At 36.7% G+C, this 25,940-nt stretch overlaps 1 protein-coding gene across 1 annotated transcript in view; it reads right to left on the reverse strand.

The window, feature by feature from the left end:
• The window catches only part of PDE10A (phosphodiesterase 10A), a 298,350-nt gene that overhangs the window by 82,592 nt on the left and 189,818 nt on the right, over window positions 1-25,940 (reverse strand). The window contains exons 4-5 of the mRNA XM_025422715.2: window positions 11,809-11,929; window positions 10,741-10,790 (exon numbers count right to left, since the gene is read on the reverse strand). Of these exons, the coding sequence (XP_025278500.2) occupies window positions 10,741-10,790; window positions 11,809-11,929 (171 nt within the window). The remainder of the gene's footprint in view (window positions 1-10,740; window positions 10,791-11,808; window positions 11,930-25,940) is intronic.

Here is a 25,940-nt window from a genome sequence, read left to right on the forward strand (position 1 = left end):
AAATTTAAATAATTCTTTACCGTGGAAACTTTATCTTTGTTTTACCAGTTTATGATTTTTGTTCATATTTATCAAGTAGAAATGTTTCCAAATGAGAGCTGGAGGTGAGGGCTAAAAGTACTGAATAAATTGTTAAATGAAGGCCAAAAGCTCAGACAGGAGGGGAAAATGAGGACCGGCCTGGGATTGACACCTGTTTCTGACGTGGTTTCACTTTCTCCCCTCTGCATTAGGGCTTTCCCATTCCTTTTTGTTTGTGTTTTACTCCATACAATTCCCTGTGCAAAGGTTCGCCTCATAACATCCATCTCTGATTCAGTATCAACCACTAGTTTGAAATCTGTGTTGTAATGCCATGTTCTTAATGTTCTTCATCATCTTTGTAACTGAACCCACAAACGGACAGCTATTATTGCAAATGGAAAAAATAAGAAACAAACCTCTAAAATAGAGGCTGAATCTTACATGTATTCACAGGATATGGAAGATTCATTAAGCCTACTTTTATTGACTCTAAGAAATAATCAAATGGACAGCTGTGTACTCAAGAGTCACTCTCCAGTGGCTAAACTACTACCTTCACCAAATACTAATCCCCGAGTATACTTGGGTCTCTTTCTGAATTCTCAATTACGTACAGTGGGTTGACAATCTACCACACTGTTTGAATTACTATAAACTTGTCGTACATTTTGTGACCTGACAAAGCAAGTCTTGCTTTGGTTCCTCATGTTTCAAAGTAACCACAGTTCATTGGATAAGATATACTTTGCATCTTTCATTGGCAAAGGGGCTGCATTACTGCATTAATCAATGATGGGTGTAAGTTCTATGGAAACTTATCAAGGAAATACTAACTTTATTTTTATTTTTAAAAATATATTTATTTAAATTCAATTAATTAACATATTGTGTATCATCAGTTTCCAAGGTAGAGTTCAGTGATTCATCAGAGGAATTTTATTAAAAAAATCACTATGATATTTGGCATGAAGGAATCTTTATAAAGGGCAAGCCCCGGTGGCGCAGCGGTTTAGAGCCGCCTGCAGCCCAGGGTGTGATCCTGGAGACCCAGGATCCAGTCCCACATCGGGCTTTCTGCATGGTGCCTGCTTGTGTCTGCCTCTCTCTTCGCTCTCTCTGAATGAACAAATAAATCTTAAAAAAAAAAAATCTTTATAAAGATTTTTTATAAAGATTAAAAAATTACACTATTTCCATAAGAGTGAGTAGAAACTGCTTTTTTTTTTTTTTTAGAAACTGCTTTTTATCAAACATCACTACATGGTATTTTAAAATGTACTGACTACTATGCATGTACTTACATCATTTATCTATAAAATCCAATGTTGAACTGAGTCCCTAAAATTAATTCCTGCCCTAACACTGCATCATCTATGAAAACGTTTATTAGCACAAATGTATTTTAGAAGCTAGAGATAAAAAAAAAAAAAAAAAAAAACTAAACTAAACTAAAAACAAGGAAAAGGTCCAAAGTTCCAAACCTCAGCCACCTCTACCTACTCTTCCCAGAGAAGAAATCAACTGCATTCAGAACATGCACGGTGACAAGTACTGCTGTTGGTTCCTCTCTGTTCGGGGAATCTCCCAGGGGCTACTAGCCCTCCACCTCCCACGACCATCAAAGAGACTGGCCGTGCAGTAGGAAGCGACAAATGAGCTTCAATTTTTCAAAGAAATCCCTTATAAACTAGCCTGTATTTCTGGAGTAACAGCAATTTTTACTACTTATATCTAAGGTTAGATAATTAAAAGTAGATACGATTGGTAAACAGTAGTCATGACCAGTAGGTTCACTTAATGAAGCAATAAAAAAGCATCCAAATTATAAAAAAGCTAATTTGGACAAATAGATTTGGTGGAAAATAAACACTAGAAAAGACTATCATAATTTATTGAGAAAAAAAACATGATTTTTTGATGAAAAGGGAAAATCCGATTCACTGACATCTATTAAATTGAAACACCAGGTGGTAGACACTGTTTCTCATCTTCCTTCCCATACACAATTCAATGACCACTTTATTCATGAAACTTCATTTTTTTTTTTTAATGTTAAGGCTTCAACTTACAATCAGATCAATTTTAGAAATACTTCAAAAGTGATCTTATTTATAGGCTTACCATTGGGTTATTTTTCTCACAAGACACTAGATGGCAGTGGACAGTAAACGAATTTAGAGCTATGCAGATGGGCAGGAACAACTGGCCCCAGGTTCACCTGGAACTTTCAGGAGAACTAACTGCATGATTCTTAAGATTAACCTGCTGAAGTTCATTATGCAGTTGAGGAAGTCACGCCATTACTTTAAAGTACTTGCTATAAACTGGCCTTCAACACCAATGTATGAAGAGCTATCTGTTGTGAACTTACTTTATGAATTAAAAAATGTAGGGGTTGAAAGATTTTAGCTTTTACAAAATACTCTTAGAGATAACACAAGAAAACCTATAATGATAATATCATAAAGTATGTTATGTGTCAGAGTAAAAGACTGGGTATGAAAGAGAGAAACTGTAAAAAAAAAAAAAAAAGATTAATTAACCAAAATCTTATCATGGAAAAAAATAGTTTTTCCAACAAATATTTCAAAAGCACCCTGTATGCGTCATGATGTGAATCTCTGCAAAGGGTCAGGACACACAGATATGCTACTTCCTCTCCCAACTCCAGATTTCTCACAGACTTCTGCTTCTGCCCAAGAACGCCCTTTATTTCCTCTTCTACTAAGGAAGAGGTCTTCCAAACCCTACTTAAACAGAGCTAATCATCTGAGTTGTTTTTAGTGTGATTCACCCCAGCACCCCATCAAATTCACTATTCCACAACACCTTGGCTTCCTCTCTGCACTCAAGATTGTATGTTACACTGAACTGTGGATTTCCCCATTTCCTCTATGACATTCTTTGATGACAGGACTGGTGTTTTGTTTTGCTTTTTATCATCTTTGTATGCTCAGCAATTTAGCATAAATTTTTGGTACACAGCAGGTATTTTAAGTGGTTTGCTGAATGAATAACATTCACGACACAACATTTAATCAATGGAAGTTAAATTAAGATTTAGACAGTTTAAAAATCTTTTCGAAGTCACAGAGTGGTGAGCTACAATTCACTCAGGCCAACTCCAGAGTCTCATGATGTTTTTGGGAAGCTGTCCGTCTTCTTCCAGGCTCTGAAAAAATGTGTATAGCACAGGAGTAGTCTCTCCTGAGGGACTGTCCCAGTGGAACGTGAAAAGCACAGGGAAGGTATAATGAGGGAACCTATTCTGGTTCATCAGTGTCCCCAGGGGTAGCAAACAGCCTGAACAAGGTTTGTACTCAAAAAACAGTTTGGAAAAAATGTCCAAGTGGCTTTTAGAAAAGCTTTTTAAATGCTGTCTCCAGTTTCTTTCATTTACTGGTCCCCCTAGGTTTCCTATCATCATTTGTATTAAATGGGACAATTTACATTTTCCTCAAAAACTGTCTATTTTATCTAAAACATGAGAGACTCCTAACTCTGGGAAACGAACAAGGGGTAATGGAAGGGGAGGCGAGTGGAGGGGACGGGATGACTGGGTGACAGGCACTAAGAAGGGCACTTGATGGGATGAGCACTCAGTGTTATACTATATGTCGGCAAATCAAATTTCAATAAAAAATATATATATAAAAATAAATGTCTACATTTATTAGTGTAAATATCCTCTCGTTTATCATTTTCATTCTATCTACTGCTGTATTTCCTAAACTATTAAACATAATTGTGTTTTCTCTTTTTTATTCATTAGGCTGGAAAATAGCTTACATCTGTATAGGGTTTTTATAGGATTTATTTATTTATTTATTTGGGGGGGGTGGAGGGGCAGAGGGAGAGAGAGAATCCTTGGGCAGACACCCCGCTGAGTGAGCCTGATGTGGGGCTCTAGCTCACAACTCCAAGATCACGACTTGAGATAAAACCACTTCATAGGCTCAATTGACTGCACTACCCAGGTGCCCCTGTATCTATACATTCTTTGGAGTCTCTTGTTTATATGGATTTTCTTTTTCTAAGTCCATAGGTTAAATTGGCAAATCCTAAAAGGACAGAGATTTTAATTTACTATCGTGTCTCTAGTACTTGGAATACTATCATGCAGTTGTACCCAGTAAAAATGTGCTAAAAAATTAATTTACTTTGTCTCTTATTAATGCCTCAAAAATGTATAGATGTTTAATACTTCAAGGATGTCGGATCTTCCACTGTGAATAACTTTGCCCAGAGCTTTAGCAATACTACACTTCATTTTTGTAAATATTATGCTCTCAATATCCCATTAACTGTATTTGTTTTCTTCTCACAGAATTACACTTCACATTATTTATGTTAATTTCCTTGTTTTTAGCCATTATGGGAATCTGAGTTCTTTTTTTTTAAATGTTTTCGGAGGGATCTGAGTTCTTAAATGAAGGCTAAAAGCATCAAAGTAGGGTCTAACCCAAAGAATAAAAGGAAATCCACATTGGTAAAACCTAAAATAATATATATATTTTCTGGATAAGCCTACTTATTGATACTACTAACTTTCTCTAAAATGTATTTTTGATCTGTCAACCACTAAAAATATTATTGTATCCTTCTGTTCTTTTTGTGTGTGTATGTGTTTTGCTTTACAAATTTTTTTTTTAAAGATCTTATTTATTTATTCATGAGAGACACAGAAAGAGAGGCAGAGACACAGGCAAAAGTAGGAGAAGCAGGCTCCATGCAAGGAGCCAGATGCCGGAATCGATCTCCGGTCCTGGGATCCCGCCCTGAGCCAAAGGCAGACACTCAACCACTGAGCCACCCAAGTGTCCTGCTTTACAAATTTTGATACATCAAATATTTATAGTATAAACTTCATAACAGCTCTGCCTTCACTGCAGACTAAACCCCTTCACAAATCCCAAGTGACCTCCTGTTCCAATTTAATGCTTTTATTCCCCAAACTAAACTTCATTATTGATCTTGTGGTACTTTCTCTTATTTTGTTTTCATTTTTTCTAGAATAGGTTTGCTCCATCTAAAATTACCTTTCTATTTTATTTTTTAAAGATTTTATTTATTTATTTATTTACTTGAGAGAGAGCAAGCAGGGGGAGCAACAGAAGGAGAGGGAGAAGCAGACGCTCCACTGAGCAGGGAGCCCAAGGTACAGCTCGATCCCAGGACTCTGGGATCGTGACCTGAGCCGAAGGCAGACGCTTTACTGACTGAGCCACCCAGAGGCCCCTAAAATTACCTTTTTATTTTCAGCCACTCCTGAGTCCTCTGTTTATTATACATGCCTCTATAAAATAGAAGATAGTTGTGGGGCTTTTAAATCTAATTCAAGATTTTTTTTCTTTTGATAGCTGGGCCCATTCTACTTATAATTTTGTTGTGACATATTTTTGAAACGAGTTCCACAATCTATTTTAAGTTTTATATTTAGTGTTTTAATACAACTTAGTTTTCTCTTTTCCTTAACTTTCCATGTTTTCTTTAGATGCTTTCCTTTCTGGTAATATTGATGTGGGTTTTTTTTTTTTTTTAAGATTTTATTTATTTATTCAAGAGAGTCAGAGAGAAAGAGGCAAAGACACAGGCAGAGGGAGAAGCAGGCTCCATGCAGGGAGCCCGATGTGCGACTCAATCCTGGGACTCCACGATCACGCCCCTAGCTGAAGGCAGACGCTTAACCTCTGAGCCACCCAGGCATCTCTTGATGTGGTTTTTTAATTCTACCAGTAGAATTTTTGATATGTTTAAATACTATTTAAATTACATTTCTCAATGTATCAATTTTGGAAATTATTTCTGCTGTTCTCATTTATGAAAAAGAAATTAGTATTTTTATTACATATAAGAATTCTATAATTCCTCCCATCTGTATCTTAATCCTTGGTATTTTTGGTATAGACTAAAAATCTTATCACAGGAATGCCTGGATGGCTCAGGGCATGATCTCAGGGTCCTGGGACCGAGTTCCGTATCAGGCTCCCTACATGGAACCTGCTTCTCCCTCTGCCTGTGTCTCTGCCTCTCTCTGTGTGTCTCTCATGAATAAATAAATAAATAAATAAATAAATAAGTCTTTTTTTAAAAAGCTATAAATATCTATAATATGCCATCTTGTATTTAAATAAGTAGACATGTATCTGCTCACCTGGGCAAAAACAAAACAAAACAACAACTTTATTTTAGTGTCTCTGTCTCTGTGTGTCTCTCATGAATAAATAAATAAACAAATAAATAAATAAATAAATCTTTTTTAAAAAACTATAAATATCTAAATATGCCATCTTGAATTTAAATAAATAGACATGTATCTGCTTACCTGGGCAAAAAAAAAAAAAACAACTTTATTTTATTTAATATGGTTGTCTTACATTTTAGAAGTATGTCAACATATGTTCAAGCAATAGGGCAGATTAGATAATATGATACTCCTGGAGAAAACAATTTTAAAATTATTTAAAGGCTGGATAAAGTACATTTTACAATCATTTCTAATGCATTGCTGGGCTGAGAAGAATGGATGGAATCCACAGAAATATAAAAAGAAATCAATAAAGAAATCTGTGAGGCAAGTGAATCCCAAGCTGGATTGTTCTTGAGAGCAACAAAGCTTGGATGTGCTGACCTCCCCTCAGGAAAGCATGGCAGCGAACAGAAGAACCCCCACATGGGGCAGAGACCTGCAAAGGGCTAATGCCTCATTGTAGCTGCAAGGGTAAATATACTTAATGTTGCAAGGAGATTGCTAGGGCCCCAGAGTATCTTGTATTTATTGCTAGAGGGACAATAAAAATCTCCTCTGAGAAATCATAACTGTGTGCCACATGGGTGTGTTGCTTGAACCCATACTACTTTGTAGTCTGAAAAAAAATCTCATGAGATAATTTAAAATAGTCCTGGATTAGAAGTGTCTTAGATGACTGGCAAAAAACAATTTATATCCTGTCTCCAGGAGAAGGACTTAAACACAGTTCTTAAGAACAGCCATTTAAAAAGGCCCAAGGAAGAAAACGATTCACAGTTAAAACACAAAATAAATTAAAACACATGAGCAAATAAGCCACTATCTTTAAGACATGTATGAAACAAAACCAAGATATGTAAATTCAGAAAGAATATAAAACAATGTTAAATGTTAATATGTCCCAAGAAATAAAAGATCAACTTAAAAAATATCCAGGAAATAAAAAAACTATACTGAAGAACTGAGAAAAACAACAAAAAAGAACCCAAAAGTAACTATGCTCAAGTCAATGCACAGAGAATTTTATCAATCTGATTTCTGTATCCAGCAAAGATCTATTCTAAGAAAAGTGATGACATAAAGACACACTCAGACAAAAAGTGAAAGTTTCCCATCAGCACACTCTCACTAAGGAAAATTCTACAGGAGAGAAGAAAAGTGATTCCAAACGGAAGACCTGAGATGCATGAGGAAATGAAGAACAAAAAAAGTGGTAATCTTGTAGATACAACTAAAGAAACACTTCAGGGGCGTCTGCGTGGCTTGTCAGTGAAGCGTCCATCTCTTGACCAGTGCAGGTCTTGAACTCAAGGTAGTGAGCTTAAGGGCCGCATTGTGCTCCATGTGGAGTGTGGAGCCTGCTGAAACAAGAAAGAAAAGAAAGAAAGGAAAGAAAGAGAGAAAGAATGAGAGAAGAAAGAAAGAGAAAGAAAGAAAGAAAGAAAGAAAGAAAGAAAGAAAGAAAGAAAGAAAGAAGAGGAAAGGAAAAGAAAAGGAAAAGGAAAAGGAAAAGGAAAAGGAAAAGGAAAGGAAAGGAAGAAAGAGAGAGGGAGGGAGGGAGAGAAAGAGAGAAGAAAAAGAAAGAAGAAAGAAAGAAAGAAAGAAAGAAAGAAAGAAAGAAAGAAAGAAAGAAAGAAAAAGAAAGAGGGAGGGAGGGAGAAAGAAAGAAAGAAAAAAAGAAAGAAAGAAAGAAAGAAAGAAAGAAAGAAAGAAAGAAAGAAAGAAAAAAAAAGAAAGAAAAAGAAAGGAAGGAAGGAAGGAAGGAAGGAAGGAAGGAAGGAAGGAAGGAAGGAAGGAAGGAAGGAAGGGGTCCTTGGGTGGCTCAGTGGCTTAGTGCCTGCCTTCAGCACAGGGCGTGATCCTGGGGTCCCGGGATCGAGTACCACATCAGGCTCCCTGCATGGAGCCTGCTTCTCCCTCTGCCTGTGTCTCTGCCTCTCTCTCCCTGTCTGTGTCTCTCATGAATAAATAAATAAAATCTTAAGAAAAAAAGAAGAAAAGAAAGAAAGAAAGAAAGAAAGAAAGAAAGAAAGAAAGAAAGAAAGAAAGAACTAAAAAAGAAACACTTCAGTGAACCTAGACTTCAGGCGATGTCTTCTTCCTACCCACAGAAGTCCCCAGGGCAGGGAAATATTAAAGGCACAGACACCTGTGTGGAATACATACAAGGAAAAACGTGGTGAACAAAATGCAGTAATCACCCCTAAAAGTATCCTCCCAGGAGGACAAGGTCTCTGCCTTCATGGAGATCCCATTCTCATTAGAAAGCCAGATAAACAATCACACACACCATAAATAAATACATAATTACAGACTCAGTTAAATTCTCTGAAGGAGAAGTATATGATAATAATGCACAACAGAGTGAGACAGGACTTAGGAAGGTCAGAAGAAGCTACAATTTTTGCTAGGTCATCTGCTGTGTGTTCCTAGGGACATGCTGTTGAGCAGGACAGGACCATGGACACAATGACCTCAGAGATAGTCATGTACAGTGAAATCAATAGACTTAGGAAGCATATAGTGTCATCCCCTCAATTAAGTAAAAAAAGTCAAAGAATTAGAACTGGTATACATAGAATACAGTTTAGAGACTGTAGACACAAAGAGCTTTCTCTAAATCACATATTCTAGGAACCTACTTCACAAAGGTCAATGTATAAACAAAGCTTGCAAAAAACCCCCACAAAAACCTACAAGCCAGCCAAGTGCCTAAGAATATGGGATTTGTGAATCTCAACGCAGGCTCTAAAAATTCAAGCACTTCCTGAGGCTGTCACACCCTGCAGACCCCTGGCCTCTTGTTGCCTGCTCTTCCTGACCTCTGCAAACCACTTTCCCCCATTCTCTGTCACACAGAGCAGAAGAGGGTCATCCCATGGGGCCGTCTCAGTTCCAGGGTTCACTCACTTCTTTTCATGAAAACAGCTAGAAATGCTGAGTCCGGGATCCAGGTTTCAGCAGAGAATTGGATGGGTCCGAGTTTGGGTCACAAATAGCTGTGATTGAAGGGAAAGGGTCACGTGGTACACACTCAGCTGCCAAGGTTAAGCCCTGAGAGTTGTCTGCAGATCCCAGGGGCGTCATAAGGAGACATGCACTCTCATGATCACCCTGAGCTAACATACACACCAGTACATTTTCAATAGAATTACAAATTATATAACAGTTTTCTAAAAGGCAAAATTTTAAAAATAAATTTTTGGAATGAATAGGAAAGAATGAGATCTACTTGTTATTTCAGTAGCTTACCCATTAGCTGAAATATCATTTAATGTTTTTAAAAGTAGTAGTGATATTTGAATAATTTAATTTAATTAACACTCTTATTCTGTACATGGAAGGCACTAGGAGAGATGCTGGGTGAATGTGAAGATTTGTAAGAAAAGGTCTTTTACCCTAAAGAGCTTCTAATCCTGTAACATAAATTTTTACTATGCAAGGGGGAAAGAAGGGCTGCAAAAAAGAAGAGGATCAATTATGGGTTTGGTAAATCAGCCAAGAAATATTTTTGTGCAACTACTGTTTATCCTTTGGACTACTGTATAATTCAAGAGTACTATCAAACATCTCAGAACACTTGCATCTCTATTCCTATTAACATTTTATATATTATAAATAGCACACATTTTGATTACTCATACATACAAGTATTGCATTGCAAAAATACATTCCAAATCTCAAATAACAATGCCTAACTCATAAGAAATACATAGTAAGAATTTTCCAAATATATTTATAAATAATTTCTATATATTTAAATTACAAATATAATTGTTATTGGCTTAGAATATTGGTCTAAAATGTCATGTATGTGGTTTTAATTTCATAACAAAAATCAGATGCCAGTAGCCAAACATCTTAAAGTACTTTTTAAAGTGCCTTATACACAACTGGATTTGATAGTGGGCCATGCGTTGAGTAAATTAACCCAGAGACACAAGGTCCAGCCTGTCGCACAGAGGACTAGAAAAGCCCCATGTCATGGAACAGTCTGAGCTATGGCCACCACAGCTCCGGGAGCTACACTTAGTAACTGTCCCAGCTGTGAGAGTTGCCTTAAAGAAATTAAAAAAAAAAAATCACACACACATAAAAATACTAGACTTTTGTTCTCATTTTACTGTTACAGACTGTTTTGCAAGGGCATAAATCATCCATGGTGCCCCAGCTCCCGGTGCTGAAATATCTTTTGTACAAAACACTAAGTCTAGAAATACCATCCCTAGGATACGATACCATAAACCAAAACTAAAACAATAAATAAGTTATAAGACTTTATGCCCCAATGTTGCCACACTGCTAAACTTTTCAGCTGGCAATAACTGTGTATAGAAACGGAACACAACAGGAGTTTGAAGTACCTAATTCCCAAGCATCTGTTGTTTGTAATACAGTGTATCTTTTTTAAAAAGCTTATGACATTTTCTTATCTAGAGCACCAAAATCTAAATTTAGATACTTACATTATTGCACTCTCCAAGGAAATACAGTGCAAATCCATCAGCTTTTGTGGCTGCCAAAGTAATAAAAAGGGAAGAAACTAATCTCAATGGAAGAACAGACCACGTATAAACTCTTTAAGGTGAGACCTCAGGCAGGAGTCTTTGTGAAAGGACCGTTACCATAACTAATTGTCATGCAGTCAACTGAGCAGATTAAGTTACCACTTTACTCAATCACACAAGTAGAGCATCTGCATTCATTATGCATCAGCTACAGCAAATTTTAAGATGTGACATCCTCAAATGCATACAGCAGCTCATGTGCTATGTAATAATATCTTTGTGAAACTTTAAGTATCACAATTATTGGAAATATTTTTTAAGAATTGTATTTAATTTTTAAAAAATGAAAAATATCAGACATGAGATTTATAATAATGAGTAATCAATGTTAGCAACAACCAAAAAGGATGATGTATATCTCCACATGTCATCATTGAAGAAAACATAATTTAACTTTCCTAAAACTGCTTCCGGTTCATCTGAAGGCAATTATCAGAGCAGATAACAGATATCACTAGGGGAGGACTGCCTGAATGTAGACTCCTGTTTCACTCCTTTTTACTCGTGTGGCCTTGGATAAAATATTTGACCTGTCTTTGCCACAGCTTCCTCATCAGTAAAATGGTGATAACAGTATATAACTCTGTCACCTCCCCAAATATATTTAAGATGCTTTTTGTTTCTTAAAAATTAATGATTTACTCCATAACGATGTGATTTAATTCAATAAAACTATACTTTCCAAAGAAAACTAGGTTTTATTTAGAAAGCATAGTACATTCATTCCATTTATATATCTGGCAGATACTTTTTTGGGATTAGACAACTTAGGAATTTTTAGGCTTGACTCATTCCAGTACTTTCATAATAAAATATTTTCATTTCAAATTTAGCCCCAGAATAGAAGTAAATAAATGACTTGCATTCGCCTTGTAGTAAGTATATTACTTTTTCCATTTTCTGCAATGGAATAAAAGAATCTTCAGTTCAAATTTTCTACCAGAAGGAATACAAAACATTTCTTACCTATTTTAATGATGCTACTCAATTCATAGAGGAGTAGCTGGTTGTCTCCTCCTGTATCCAACCGTTGTTCTATATAGCTGTTTAGTTCATACACAACTCCCTGCATATTCGTGTCTTGGTACTTTCAATAAAAAAAAGAAAGAGAAATAAAGGACATAAATATAATAAAATTAAAAATTCCTTACTTTATAAAACATACTATTAAGGTATATAACTTTACATACTTTGCTTTATGCTTTTATACACTATGATTTTAAAGAGCATTATTTAATTATAATCTACTATAAAATAGATTAAACATTAAAATTGCTGACTTAGAATTATAAACTCCATGTATACTTTATATTCAAACATCAAATGTTACAAATTACCTTCTTATTTCTGAAGCTTTAAATATAATCAGTAAAAGTAGTACAAAAGTTTGCTAACTGAATGAAACATTGTTAGATGCTAGAAAAGCCAACTGATATGCATTGCACTGGATGAAGCAGAATTTGTTCATTAGTCTCCATTCATCTGCACCAATGGGGCTACCACCCTAGTCAGAGCTCAACTCTTCCCCTAGGACAGGAGGGAGCAGCTCTTGTGTTTGCTGTCATGGTAGCACCAGCTGCCGCACCGCAAGCCCAAAGCTCTGGGCTTCACTGTGGTAACAGGGACAACAGCAGGTAAATAGGGTTTGGGAAAAAGATGGGAGCTAAGTCGTAGCTACTTACAGCACTTATCTTCTCTAAAAATGCTGAAAAACTGCCTTCCACCAAGCTTCCCTTCCTAAGCCTATTCTCCAAGCAATAGCTATGGTAAAGTTTATAAACAAAATAAAATTCTGTCATTCTCTGGCTTAAAATACTCCTGGGGCTTCCCACCGTACTTCGAATAATAGACTCCTCACAGGGACGGCCTCCCACATTCTACAGATGCAGTTATGGTCTGTCTACAACACCATCTCAAGCCATCTTTCTCTTTCTTAACCACTCAGGTATCTTTAACTCCTAAAGTTTTATTACTTGCCATTACTCTTTTTTAAAAATTCCAGTATAGTGAACATAGAGTGTTATATTAGTGTCAGGTGTACAATATAGTGATTCATCACTTCTGATCATCACTGGTGCTCATTACAAGTACATTCCTTCATCCCCATCCCCTATTTCTCCCATCCTCCACCCACCTCCCCTAACCATCAGTTTATTCTCTAAAGTTAAGAGTCTGTTTCTTGAGTTGTCTCTCTTCTTTCCCCTTGTTTCTCTATTTGTTCTGTTTCTTAAATTCCACATATGAGTGAAATCATATAGTATTTGTCTTTCTCTGACTGACTTATTTAGGCTTAGCATAATACTCTTTAGGTCCATCCATATTGTTGCAAACACTTGCCATTATTCTTGATCACTATTCTCAATGAATGTCTGAGGAATGAATGAATGTGAAAAAATACATGAAAGAATAGATGAATCGATCAATCCACAAATAGGTACTGGCAATCCTGACAGTCTACACTACTATACATAAGTATTCTTTTAGCTAGAAGAGATGCTAGAGAATTAACAGAATAAAGTTCCAGTCTTCAAGGAACTTAGATTCTAGGTGAGGAAAATAAATAACTGAATGTTATAATGTGGCAGGTGGTGATAGGTGGTATGCAGAAAAAAAGAGCAGGGAAGGCTGGCAGCCAAGACCTCTGGAGGGAGAGTTACCCTTTTTAATAGGATGGACAGGGAGCACACTCTGGTCCAGGCAGATTCCAGAGAAAGAAGTATGAAGGATGACTTGTCTCAAGGTGCAATACACATCAAAAAGAATAAGACACTACTTTTGAGAGATCCAAACACTACTACAGTGTCCCAGCCAGATAGCAATAGGCATTAGGTGAGCAATGGAGTTGCAGCTCAAGCCTATCTCAACAGTGAGCCCCAGTGGGTTTTCAAACACCTGGGGGTAACTACAGTTTTAGAATGCACTTTAGGAATAGGCATCCTCAGAAACGGACAAAATTCCACCCTGAAGGATCCCCACTGAAAAGGGGTGAAGATGTGAGACCTGCAGAGAGCTGGAGGAAGAGCTTCCCAAGTGGAGAGAACAACAGAAATAAATGAATGAACATGACCCCAAAGCGTCAAAATAGAAACCCACCAAGCATTGTTATGCTTTAGTGCCAACTTCGAGAATGATTGACTTTGTTCTTGGGACTCTTACGACTGGCACTCATTGTGTCCTCTCTCAGAACAGCTTCTCTAGGTTGTGTGTGCTCTGCTCCTACATCTGCTGAGCCTCATGTACCCAGTGCCGGATTCCCCCGGCCCCTTGAACCTGTGCATCCTGCTCGCTTTGTTGCACACGCAACCATGGTAAATCACCAGCCTCCTGACCAAGTTTTGTGACTCTTTTTTGCTAAAGGTTTAACTGCTTAGCAGTTAGTCATAACTTCCTGGCAATTCTCTGGCTGCTGATATTCTTCAAGACCTTCGCTAGGGCAGATACCATTGTGGTAGCAAAAGTCTGCATAAAAATCACGAATGCTCTGAAATTCTGATGCCTTCCAAGCACGACAGCATTGTATGTGGCCATACACACAAGCTCATGCTGTTCCTTTATCATCTGTAAACAAGATGCTATCTGACGACTGCCAGTTTTGAAGAACTCTGGAGAAACGATTCTACTCTAACATACCCTCTCTCTCTCCCTCACCACTAATTAGAACCATTTGTTTGTATTTTTCCCCCAAAGTCCTGGGAAAGAGCTTATCTGAGACTGAAACTAACCTGAAGAAAAGCTAGGCTATGAGGGATGCCTGGGTGGCTCAGTGGTTGAGCATCTACCTTAGGCTCAGGTTGTGATCCTGGGGTCTCGTATCCAGTTCCACATCGGGCTCCTTGTAGGGAGCCTGCTTCTCCCTCTATGTCTCTGTTTGTCTCTCATGAATAAATACATAAAATCTTAAAAAAAAAAAAAAAGCCAGGCTATGAGAAATAAAGAGACTAAGTCGTAATGACAGGGTCTGAATCTCTAGATCCAGACACGCAAAAACCATAATGCTTAAAAACCTATCCCTAAATACAGACTGTTCATGAACCGATAAATCTCTGAACACTTCCTTTTTCTTCTGGGGAGGGGCACTTCAGCTAGTCTCAGGTGGGCTCTGAAGCACCCCGCAGAGGAGTCCCCATAAAAACGATACACGGGCTCCTTTCTCTGACAACATGATTCTGAGAGTACATCCATTCACAGGATCTGTGTGCAGTGCTGAGAGGGAAGAACAGCTGTTCACCATGTCTTCTGGAAGGACTAGGTTGTCACACACAAGTGATAACAAGAAGGCAGTTTATTGTGGGGTGTCCTCTGAGTTTTTCTTTTCTCATCTGTAGATCAAGGAGGCTAAAGTGTGTTACCTTTCAACACTCACTGTCTATGATAATCTATGACCTAGGATTTTAATTTTGTCATTAAGCTTCAAATTCTGACCTTCAACCTGGTGTAGGGGGGTTTAGTACAACCTGTTTCCTTTGATTGTCAATGACAACTGCATCATAAGAGCAAAATGTTTTATTACAGTTACTATTACATATTAATGTACTATTAATTCTCAAAAATTAAAGCCCTATCTACATAGTGAATCATTCAAACCATAATATTCTATAAAACTTAAAATAATATGTAAGTGTAAAGTAGTAAGCATAACTATTGATTGGCTGTTAGCCTGATATGCTTACTACTTTACATTTACATATTATTTTAAGTTTTATAGTCCTGGGGCCAGGACTACCATCACACATAAGGAAAGGCACAGGAAGCACGTGGAGGTGAACCAAATCCCACCCTCCCAAGGTGCTCTTTAGAAACAGTGTGATGGGGCGGACCGGGTGGCGCCACCTTCAGCCCAGGGCCTGATCCTGGAGTCCTGGGATCGAGTCCCACGTTGGGCTCCCTGCAGGTAGCCTGCTTCTCCCTCTGCCTGTGTCTCTGCCTCTGTGTGTGTGTGTGTGTGTGTGTGTGTCTCATGAATAAATAAATAAAATCTTTAAAAAATAATAAGGGATCAATTCAATTCAGTAAAATAAACCTTAAGCCTATAGCTTCACTGAAAGAAAATCATAAGAGTGTATTAATTAAGTTGCTCAGAACTGGAATTTACACAGCATTCTAATTTGACAAAGTCCTTTCCCTAACTTTATTCTACATAAGAACCCAACCAAAGTATACACTGAATATCACCGATACTTTCATAACTCAAGAAGTCAGAATTCTCAGGAGAATGAGTTGGACAATGCACAACTTCTCAAACCTTACAATCCAACTGGATGCTGCCACTCTAATTTTCCATGTTCCACATTGATTTTCATGTAGAGCTTGTTTTCCATTAGAGCAACTTCTGAAAACAAGGATTTGCAAAGACCTGACTTCACTGAAAGGATTGCAGTGACCTAATACTGAAACTGTGAATTCTGTTAGGCTCTATCTGACAGACATCATTGTGTGCTCCACAGAACTTTAACAGGTCCTGAACCACTACCGTGAGTTTGCTGTGATGCCTAAGAGCACTGGAACAGTTTGGGAAGCAGGGGAACAGCCACTCCATCCACCTGGAGGGAAACAGTTTTTTATGAGATACGATGGTAATGAACAGAGCAGTATTAATCCTTGGTGAAGCTGGTTTAGCCAGGATAACAAATGCTCCCAGACTTGCTAACGTGAACTAGGTGTTTAAACACAGATCGGCAAACCACTTCCCCAGGAGAGGTTAGAGGCAATTCAAGAACGAAATGGAAGCTTGAACGGTGTGAGGTCTGTGAGCCCATGACTCTATGAGGGATCACTGGCATGTCCTGAAGGCCGGAGTCAAATCAGTAGAAAATATGATGAGGCAGATGTTAAGTTGGATCAACACTGAAGAGTGTGTACAAACAGCTTCTAGTTTTTAGTATAAACCTCAAAATTTGAATAATGTCATTCTTTAAATTTTTCCTATTTCTTTTTAAATTTATCTCTTTTATAATGTTAATTTTGACATAATCTCAAGCTTATTAAAAAAATGTAAGAATACAAAAAACCTCCTGTATACCATCAATATTGCCATTTTGTCCTATTTGCTTTCTCATTCTCAGTTAACTCTGCTTGCCTGCCTTCCTATTTACCTGTTATCTATTATTCTATCTACATAAACACATGCCATAATCACAAGTATTTTTTCTGCATATATGAGAATATGTTAGTGTGCTCCTTTACCCCACAACTGTACTATGTATTCCCTAAGAAATAAAATATCCTCTTACATAGTTATAACAGTTACCATGATCAGAAATTTTAACATCACCACAGCAATATTAGCTAATTACGACTCCACATTCAAATGCCATCCACTGTCCCAGTAATATCCTTAGAGTTATCCATCCCATTAGGGCAGGGTCATTGTGATCCCAGATCACAAATGGCATTTACTTGTCATGCCTATTTGGTATACTTTAATGTGGACCAATTCTAGTCTTTCCCTTGTGTTTCTTGAACTTGATGTTTTGTACAATGTGAGCCAATTAGGATTTGTCTGATGTTTGCTCAAGATTATAATCAGGTTTTGCATCTTTGGCAGCAGTACAACAAAGTGTTGGGGCCAGAACTCTATCATCTCTCCTGTATTTGGTATTTGGCATTCTACTGGGAAGAAGACTTTCCATTCTCCTCATTCATTCATTTTACATGGGTCTGGACTCACAGATTCTTTTTTTTTAAATTTATTTTTTAATTTATTTTTTGTTGGTGTTCAATTTGCCAACATATAGCATAACACACAGTGCTCATCCCATCAAGTGCCCCCCTCAGTGCCCGTCACCCAGTCACCCTCACTCCCCACCCTGGACTCACAGATTCTTATTCAATAGGTTACCACCCATTAATACTGTCATATATGCATTCTGATTCTTCAAATATCCCAGATTTGACCAGCAAGAACCTCAAGATAGTTGCTATATCCTTCTGACATTCTTCATGATTCTTTCAACACCTTCTTATTTTGTCATTACATATTTTGCCAACCCTGGTATTAGTCATTTCTGTTTCTCGAAGAAAGAGAAGTTCCTTTTAATGGAGAGGGGTATTTAAAATTCAAGCACAGGAGTTATAAGTGCCACTGCTGTCAATGCTTCTAGGTCTCTCATTTATGTAAATATTGTATAGATGAGGTGCCTCATATAAATATATATAAATATATAATTCTGTATTTATCTACATATATATATATATATATAAGGAAATGAAAAACTATGAATTCATACTAATACCTCCAGTTTTAGCTAAGCAATTAAGTGTGCATTCTAACACTCCCCGTTTCCATATTTGTAATTCCTTCACGCAACAGAGAGAAATCTTACCGACAATAGCCTTAATATATTTGTACAGTTTCTTAGTCCTGGGATATACAGAAGTAGTTTCAGAAATGTTAAGCTGTACCACTGAAAACAAACCTAAGGTGTCAATATTTTTTTAGATTTTTAAATAAATTTAAGAAACACTGAAATGTACAATTCATTAAACTCTGAGAAATAGAGAAATCCTTGTAACGTATATACTTATTAGGACATACAAAAATCAGTTGTGTTTCTATGCACTAACAACAAGCTATTAACAATAGAGTCAAAAAAGAATAAAATACTTAGGAATTTATCCAAAGAGATGTAAGATATGTAGACTGAAACTTATAAAAAAACTGAAAAATAGAAGAAGACACAAAATAAATGTAAAGAAATTCTGTGTTTAGGGATTGGAAAATTAATATAGTTAAAATGTCAATAGTATCCAAAGTGATCTGTACATTCAATGTAATCCCTATCAAAATTTCAAGTTTTTTTTTCACAGAAATAGAAAAAAAAGAACCCTAAAATTTATATGGAACTTCAAAAGCCCTGAAAATTCAAAGCAATCTTGAGAAAAAAAGAACAAAGCTAGAAGCATCATACTTCCTGATTTCAAACTCTATCATAATGAAGCTCTAATAATCAAAACAGTATGGTACTGGCATAAAAAGAGACACACAGATGAATGGAACAGAACAAAGAACCCAGAAATAAACCCATTCAGACATGGTCAACTTATCTTTAAGAAGAGCACCAAGAATATACAGTGTGGAAAGGACACACTCTTCAATAAATGGTGCTGGGAAAACTGGATATCCACGTGCAGAAGACTGAAACCGGACCCTTATCTTTCACAGTATACAAAACCAACTCAAATGGTTTAAAGACTTAAATTTAAAACCTGAAACTGTAAAACTCCTAGATGAAATCACAAGCTGAACCTAGTTCTTTGACACTGGTCTGGGAAATGATTTTTTGGATATGATCTCAGAAACACAGGTAACAAAGGCAAAAATAGACAAGTGGGACTACATCAAACTAAAAGGCTTCTGCATGGCAAAGCAAACCACCAACAAAAGGGAAAAGGCAAAAGACGGAATGGGAGAAAATATTTGCAAACCATTTATCTGATAAGGGAGTAATATCTAAAACATTAAAAAAAAACCCCACTCATACAACTGAACAGCAAAATAATCCCAATTCAATTGAAAAATGGGCAGAGGAGCTAACAGACATTTTCCAAAGAAGACACGCAAATGGCCAACAGGTGCAGGATAAAGGTGTTTAACACCACTAATCATCAGGGAAATGCAAAACAAAACCACAATGAGCTAAAGCTCACACCTATAGGGTATCATCAAATGACGAAAGATAACAAGTGTCAGGGAAGGCATGGAGAAAAGGGAGCCTTTGTGCACCAGAGGTGGGAATATAAACTGATGCTGTTACTATGGAAAACAGTATGGAGGTTTCTCAAAAAATTAAGAGCGGAATTATCAAATGATCCAGCAATCTTTTTTTCTGGGTATGTATTTCAGGGAAATGAAATCACTATCTCAAAGAGATATCTGCAATCTTATGTTCACTGCAGCATTATTCACAATAGCCAAGTTACAAAAATAACTGAAGTGTCTGTCAACAGATGAATATATAAAGAAAATGTCACATACACACACACACATAATGTGTATGTATGCATATAATAACATATACATACATAAATATACATAGTATGTATGTAAATATATACATAATTTATATAATTTTATATATGTAGCTTTAGAATATTATTCAGCCCTAAAAAAGTAGGAAATTCTATTTGTGGTAACATAGATGAAGCCAGAGGGCATTATGCTAAGTAAAATAAGCTAGACACAGAAAAACAAACACTATATTATCTCACATGTGGAATCTAAAAAGCCAAACTCACAGAAGTATAGATTAGATTTACAGGTGTCCGGGGCTGGAGTGTGGAGAAAACAAAGAGAAGTCAGTCAAAGGTTACAAACCTTTCTGGTGGGAACGCAAACTAGAGCCACTGTGGAAGATGGTATGGAGGTTCCTCAAAAAATTAAAAATAGATTACCATATGATCCAGAAATTCCACTGTGAATATTTACCTAAAGGTTATGAAAACACTAATTTGAAAAGCTATATGCACCCTTATGCTTATAGCAGCATTATTTACAATAGCCAAACCATGGAAGCAGCCCACATATCCAGGAATAGATGAATGGACAAAGAAGATGTGTGTGGTGTGGTGTGTGTATGTGTAATATTACTCAGCCATAAAAAAGAATGAAATCTTACCATTTGCAACAATATGGATGGCTCTAGAGGGTATAATGCTTGGTGAAATAAATCAGAGAAAGACAAATATCATTAGGATTTCACTCATATGTGGAATTTAAGAAGCAAAGAGAAAAAAAAAAGACCCTTTATATACAGGGAACAAACTGATGGTCACCAGAGGAGAAATAGGGAGGGGTGAGGTGGATGACAGGGTTTGAAGAGGCCACTCATTGTGATGAGCACAAGGTGATGTATAGAACTGTTGAATCACTATACTTGAAACTACACTGTATGTTAATTATATTGGAATTGAAGTTTAAAAAAAAAAGTTATCATTAAAAAAAAAGAGAGGACCTTAGAGATTAAAACAGATACAGAGCTGTACCAACTCAATGCCGCATGTACTGTTTTAAGGATCCTAGTTCAAACATAACTGCTATAAAAAGAGTCTTTTCAGACAGTTGAGGAAAACAATCTGGCCCAAGGATTAAGATATTATTGTTAAGTGTGATTATTGGTAGGCATGAAAATGGCATGTAATTGAGGATTTTTTTCTTTTTCTTTTTATTTTTTGAGGATCTCTTTAAAATGTCATTTCCTATTAGAAATCTATACTGAAGTCTTTGTGGCTGAAATTACATGGCTGAGACTTGCTTTAGACTATACCAGCAAGCAAAAAAAGGGAGTAGGGGAGTGTACATGAAACAGGAATAGCAAAATGATCATCATTGAAGCTAGGTGACAGGTACATGGTGGTCAACATGCAATTCTTTCTACTTGTATGCAGAGAAAATGTCTATAAAAAAAAGTGAAAATGGGAAGAAACAAGCAAGCAAGCAAGCAATAATAGGCTCAAGGAAGCACTGATCCCTCCACTGCTCATTTACTGAGCAGTTTTTCTTTTTCTTTTTTTTTATTGAGCAATTTTTCTGTGTCCAAAAATGACTTAAACAATCTACCCTATACGAGTGTAAGAAAGCAAGGCACTCAAAGGCTGCATGGGCATTCAGTGGTTAAGTGACAATACCAGACAATGACAGGAGGTCACTTTTACATGAATAACTGTGAAATAATAAATCTATGTATTGGGAGAAAAAGGGTTACAAACTTTCAATTATAAGACAGGAAAGTTCTGAGACCTGAAGTACAGGACGGTACCTACAACTAAAAACACCATAGTGTATACTCGAAAACTGCGGAGGTAGATCTTCAGTGTTCTAACCACACCACCAGCCCTGCCCCCCAACTCCGTGAGGTGATGGATGTACTCATTAATTCGATGGTGGGAATCACTTCACAGTGCACACATATGTCACATGTTGTAACTAATATGTACACTTAAATATATACAATTATTATTCATCAAAAATAAAAAAATATTTTAAAAGAAATAATTTTAATAATAAACCTCTCAGTAATAATAAAAGTAACAATAAAAGACACAGACTATTTCATATTTTTATCTATGGTCCTTCTTAATCAATCCCTGCCCCCAAGGCAACCACCATTTTTGACTTTTTTTCACCACTGATTATCTTTGCTTTTGTTTTTAGAATTTTATCAAAATGGACTCATACAAAATATACTGTTTCGAGCTCTGCTTTATTTGCTTGACATAATACCACTGAGATTTATGCATACAACTGTGTATCCAGGTAGTTTCCTCCTTCCTATTGCTAGTTGCGTATGATATATTTATCTGTTCTACCACTGTTGGTCGTTTGGGACGTTTATGTTCTCCAGGTCTGAGCGATTAAGAATAAAGCTACTACAAACATCTTTCTGTGAACATGGAAGAATGCAAAAGTCTTTCCGTGAACATGGGTTTTCAGTTATCTTAGGCAAATACGTAAGAGTAAAATTTGTGGTCAGAAGTAAATGTACGCTTAACTGTAAGAAGAAACTGCCAAATCGTTGACAATGCTACATATTAAGAACAAAGTTATCAAAACTGATTTGGGTATTTTAGATTAAAATAAATTATTAAAGAGGTCATTTATGCTACACAAACAGCGCAGGCGGAACAATTCTATTCTAAGACTGAGCAATCATGGAACAGTTCTGGAAGGCTGAGCCTCAAAGACAGACAAAGAGAATGGGGGGTATGGAGCAAAGAGGGTGCTGCTGACCCTTTTGCAAATGCTTATTTCAAAAAGTTTTAAAATCCTAAATATCAACCAAGGGATTAGTATATGCATCCTGAGCTTAACCTAACACCATGGGGAAAAAAAAAATGAAAAGAAAAAGCAGCTGCCTTGACTTGTCCTGCTATGTCAATGAGCACAGAGGAAATGCTACACAGAGTTGTTTCAAAGTGTCGTGCAGTGGGTACAGGGGTAGGAAGGCAGGTTCCCCAGCAGCTCAGTGTAGAGGCTCAGAGGAAGCTCAGAAAGCTAGAAAAGATACAGAACCCTGGCGGCCACGGAAGAGCAATACAGTAGGATACAAGGTCCAGACTGATCCAGAAAGACCTGAGACCGTGAATCCCTGTTAAAAGTGGTGGAAGTGAGCAGGCTGGGATTCTGCTAAGTGAGGTGCCCTTAAAAACAAGTCAGGTCAACACAAGGAAACAGAAATAACAAAAACCTAACAGTCCTAAAGAACATTACTGTAAGTTTTCAAAGGGCTTTCTGTGTCAACTAATATTAACTAATTTAATTATGGATGAAAAAGGTCCATAAGATGAAAAAGGCTCATGAGATTATTTTTTTAAAGATTTTATTTATTTATTCATGAGAGACACAGAGAGAAAGGCAGAGACACAAACAGAGGAGAAGCAGGCTCCCTATAGGGAGCCTGATGCGGAACTCGATCCCAGGACCCCAGGATCACGACCTGAGCCGAAGGCAGACGCTCAATCACTGAGTCACCCAGGCGTCCCAAGAGATTATTTCTTAATAATAACTTAATTCAGAAAAAAGGAGTCCATGAGATAAACACAGTTTTAAATCATTGAGGATACAGCAAGCATTTCTAGTAAGTTTAAGTCTGCTAGCAGAAAAGGATTCAGTTATCCAGACAGATGAAAAAGATACATTTCTGAATGTCAGTATGTAATTAAGGTTTTTTTAAGCGAATATTTTTTCAGCAGTGTGTCAAGCACTATTACAGGTATCGGATAAAGCTCCTACTCTCATGGAGATTAAACGCTAGTGGGGAAAACAGATAAGAAGATACTAGCTTATGATAACATCTATGACAAAACTAAAACATTTGTATGACTTTGTTGCCATTTTAATTTAAAAAACTTATTCAGGAGGAACCGAATTTTATCCACACTTCTCTATGACTAGACCATTAGTATATTCTTTTTCACAATAAAGAAATGTGCCTTTAATCAGCCTTTGATCCTGTGCACTAAGACCAGCTATGTGTATGGGTTTAATATAGTCCCTCTATAGTTACTACTTCTCAAAATCTATCCTCTAAAACAGAGCTGTGGTTGCCAAGAACTGACAAAACAGGTATAATTTAAAATCTTGCAAAAAACGAATGTGTTTAGTTTCCATTTTATAATTTTTTTCCTAATGGTGTGATACTGGTTTTCAGATGAAATACCCTGCCTACTGCCACCGTGACTAATAGGATGGATCAGCAAAAATCTTTCACGGGCAGATGATCCATGTGTTCAAACTATCATTAAGATCATGGGTTTTATCTTAAGTACAAGCAAACAAAAATCACTGTCTTTAAATAATCAGTATGAAATATTTCCATATAGAAGAATGATGTACTTCAGTTATATAGAGAAGAGTTTTGCAACTAATTCTTTCACGAAGCTGAGATGCTTAGAACTGATAATCCTTACAGGTTTCTGTGGCTATAGTTAGTGACTAGCAGCTAAGCTTGTGAAATGAAATTTACACTAAAAGTAACCATACTACACTTTTAAAGAAAACTGGACTTCTACAAAGCTCAGGTTGCCTAAAGCTGTTTTAACCTGTGTAATCAGGAAAATATGGACTTTGCCTGTACAGACAGCGAATTGCTGTGCATTATGTTGTACACGTGGAAGTAACACAATGTTACATGTTGATTAAAGCTCAGTAAACACTAACCTTGATTCCCTTCCGATCTAGCTTCCACCCTCTTTCTTATCTCCCTTTTAAGGCAAAACTGTATAAAATGATTATCTCTATTTGCTGCCTTCAAATTCTCTTCCCTTTCTCAAACTCGCTCTGTTTCAATGAAACAGCTTCTATTAAGATCATCATCGACTTCCACATTGCCAAGTCCACAGGGTAACTCTCAGCTCCCTTAAAATATGGGCATTTGATGTAGTTGACTATTGTTTTTGACTAGACATAATGTTTCTGCATGCATGCACCCATAGCATGGCTCTCCCCTGCCTCTGGGACACTTCTTTTCAGTCTTTGTAAGCCTTTCTCCTATCTCAGGTTTCTAAATGTCCTGGCCCTGGGCTGGTCTTTGCATTTTCTTCTCTACTGAAACCACTCTCACTTCCTAGATGATCTCAACCAGTCTCGCATTGTTACATCCTGTCTCTACACTGGTGGTTCTTAAATCACCCATATTACTAAGAAATCTCTAATTCACTTCATTCATCTCAACTCGACTCCTATATCCAGCTACCTCCTTAACATCTCTTTTTTAGAAATCCATTAGGTATCTCAAATAGCACTTCCAAACTTGAGCACCTCATGACTTCCCCACCTCACGCTGACTTCCTACAAACCTTCCCATCCATTTAATGGTAACCCATCTACCCATTTCATCAGGCAAAATAGAAATGCCATCATTTCTCCTTTCTTGTTTTATACCATACATCTGGATTAATCAGCAACTCTTGTTAGCTCTACTTTCCAAATAGATCTAGAATTGCATCTATCAATCCAAGCACTGCTCCCCATCTCCATTATCCAGTAACCTAGTCTAAATCATCTTTATCGCTTATAGGATTACTGCACTGACCTATTTGTCATTACCTGGCAATGAAAAACTATTCTTTTAAAGTGCTGCTATGTTTATTTACTTAGGATTTCTGCACTTATGATTGCACTAGTAAAAATGGTTGGTAGTTTTTTGTTTTGTGAAAGGCTCTAACTTTTTTATCAGGATAAACCTCCCTCCTAGAACGAGTTCTTTCCCTAACTTTTGAAATATACACTCTGTACTATGTAGGAGTTATCTCCTCTTTAATGCTTGGTGGAATTATCCAGTAAAGCTTTTGGATATCATGCCATTTTAGGTGGTTTTCACTAATTCTTCAGATTTTTCATTGGTTAGTATATATTTCAGTTTCTTAACTCTTCTTCAGTTTTGATAATTTAGAATTTCCTCAAAATTGACCATTATATCCAAATTTTCATATATATTAGTACACAATACTCCCTATTAAATTATTCATAATCTCTGTGTTTATGGGTATATTCCTTTTCTCATTCCTTAACATTTGTATTTTACTTCTTGAACAGATTGCCCTATTTTACCAATCCATTTAAGAAAATACTTCTTGTGGTATTAATCACATCTATATTTTAA

Source organism: Canis lupus, chromosome 1 (genome assembly GCF_003254725.2).
Source record: "Canis lupus dingo isolate Sandy chromosome 1, ASM325472v2, whole genome shotgun sequence".
Classification (NCBI taxonomy): Eukaryota; Metazoa; Chordata; class Mammalia; order Carnivora; family Canidae; genus Canis; species Canis lupus.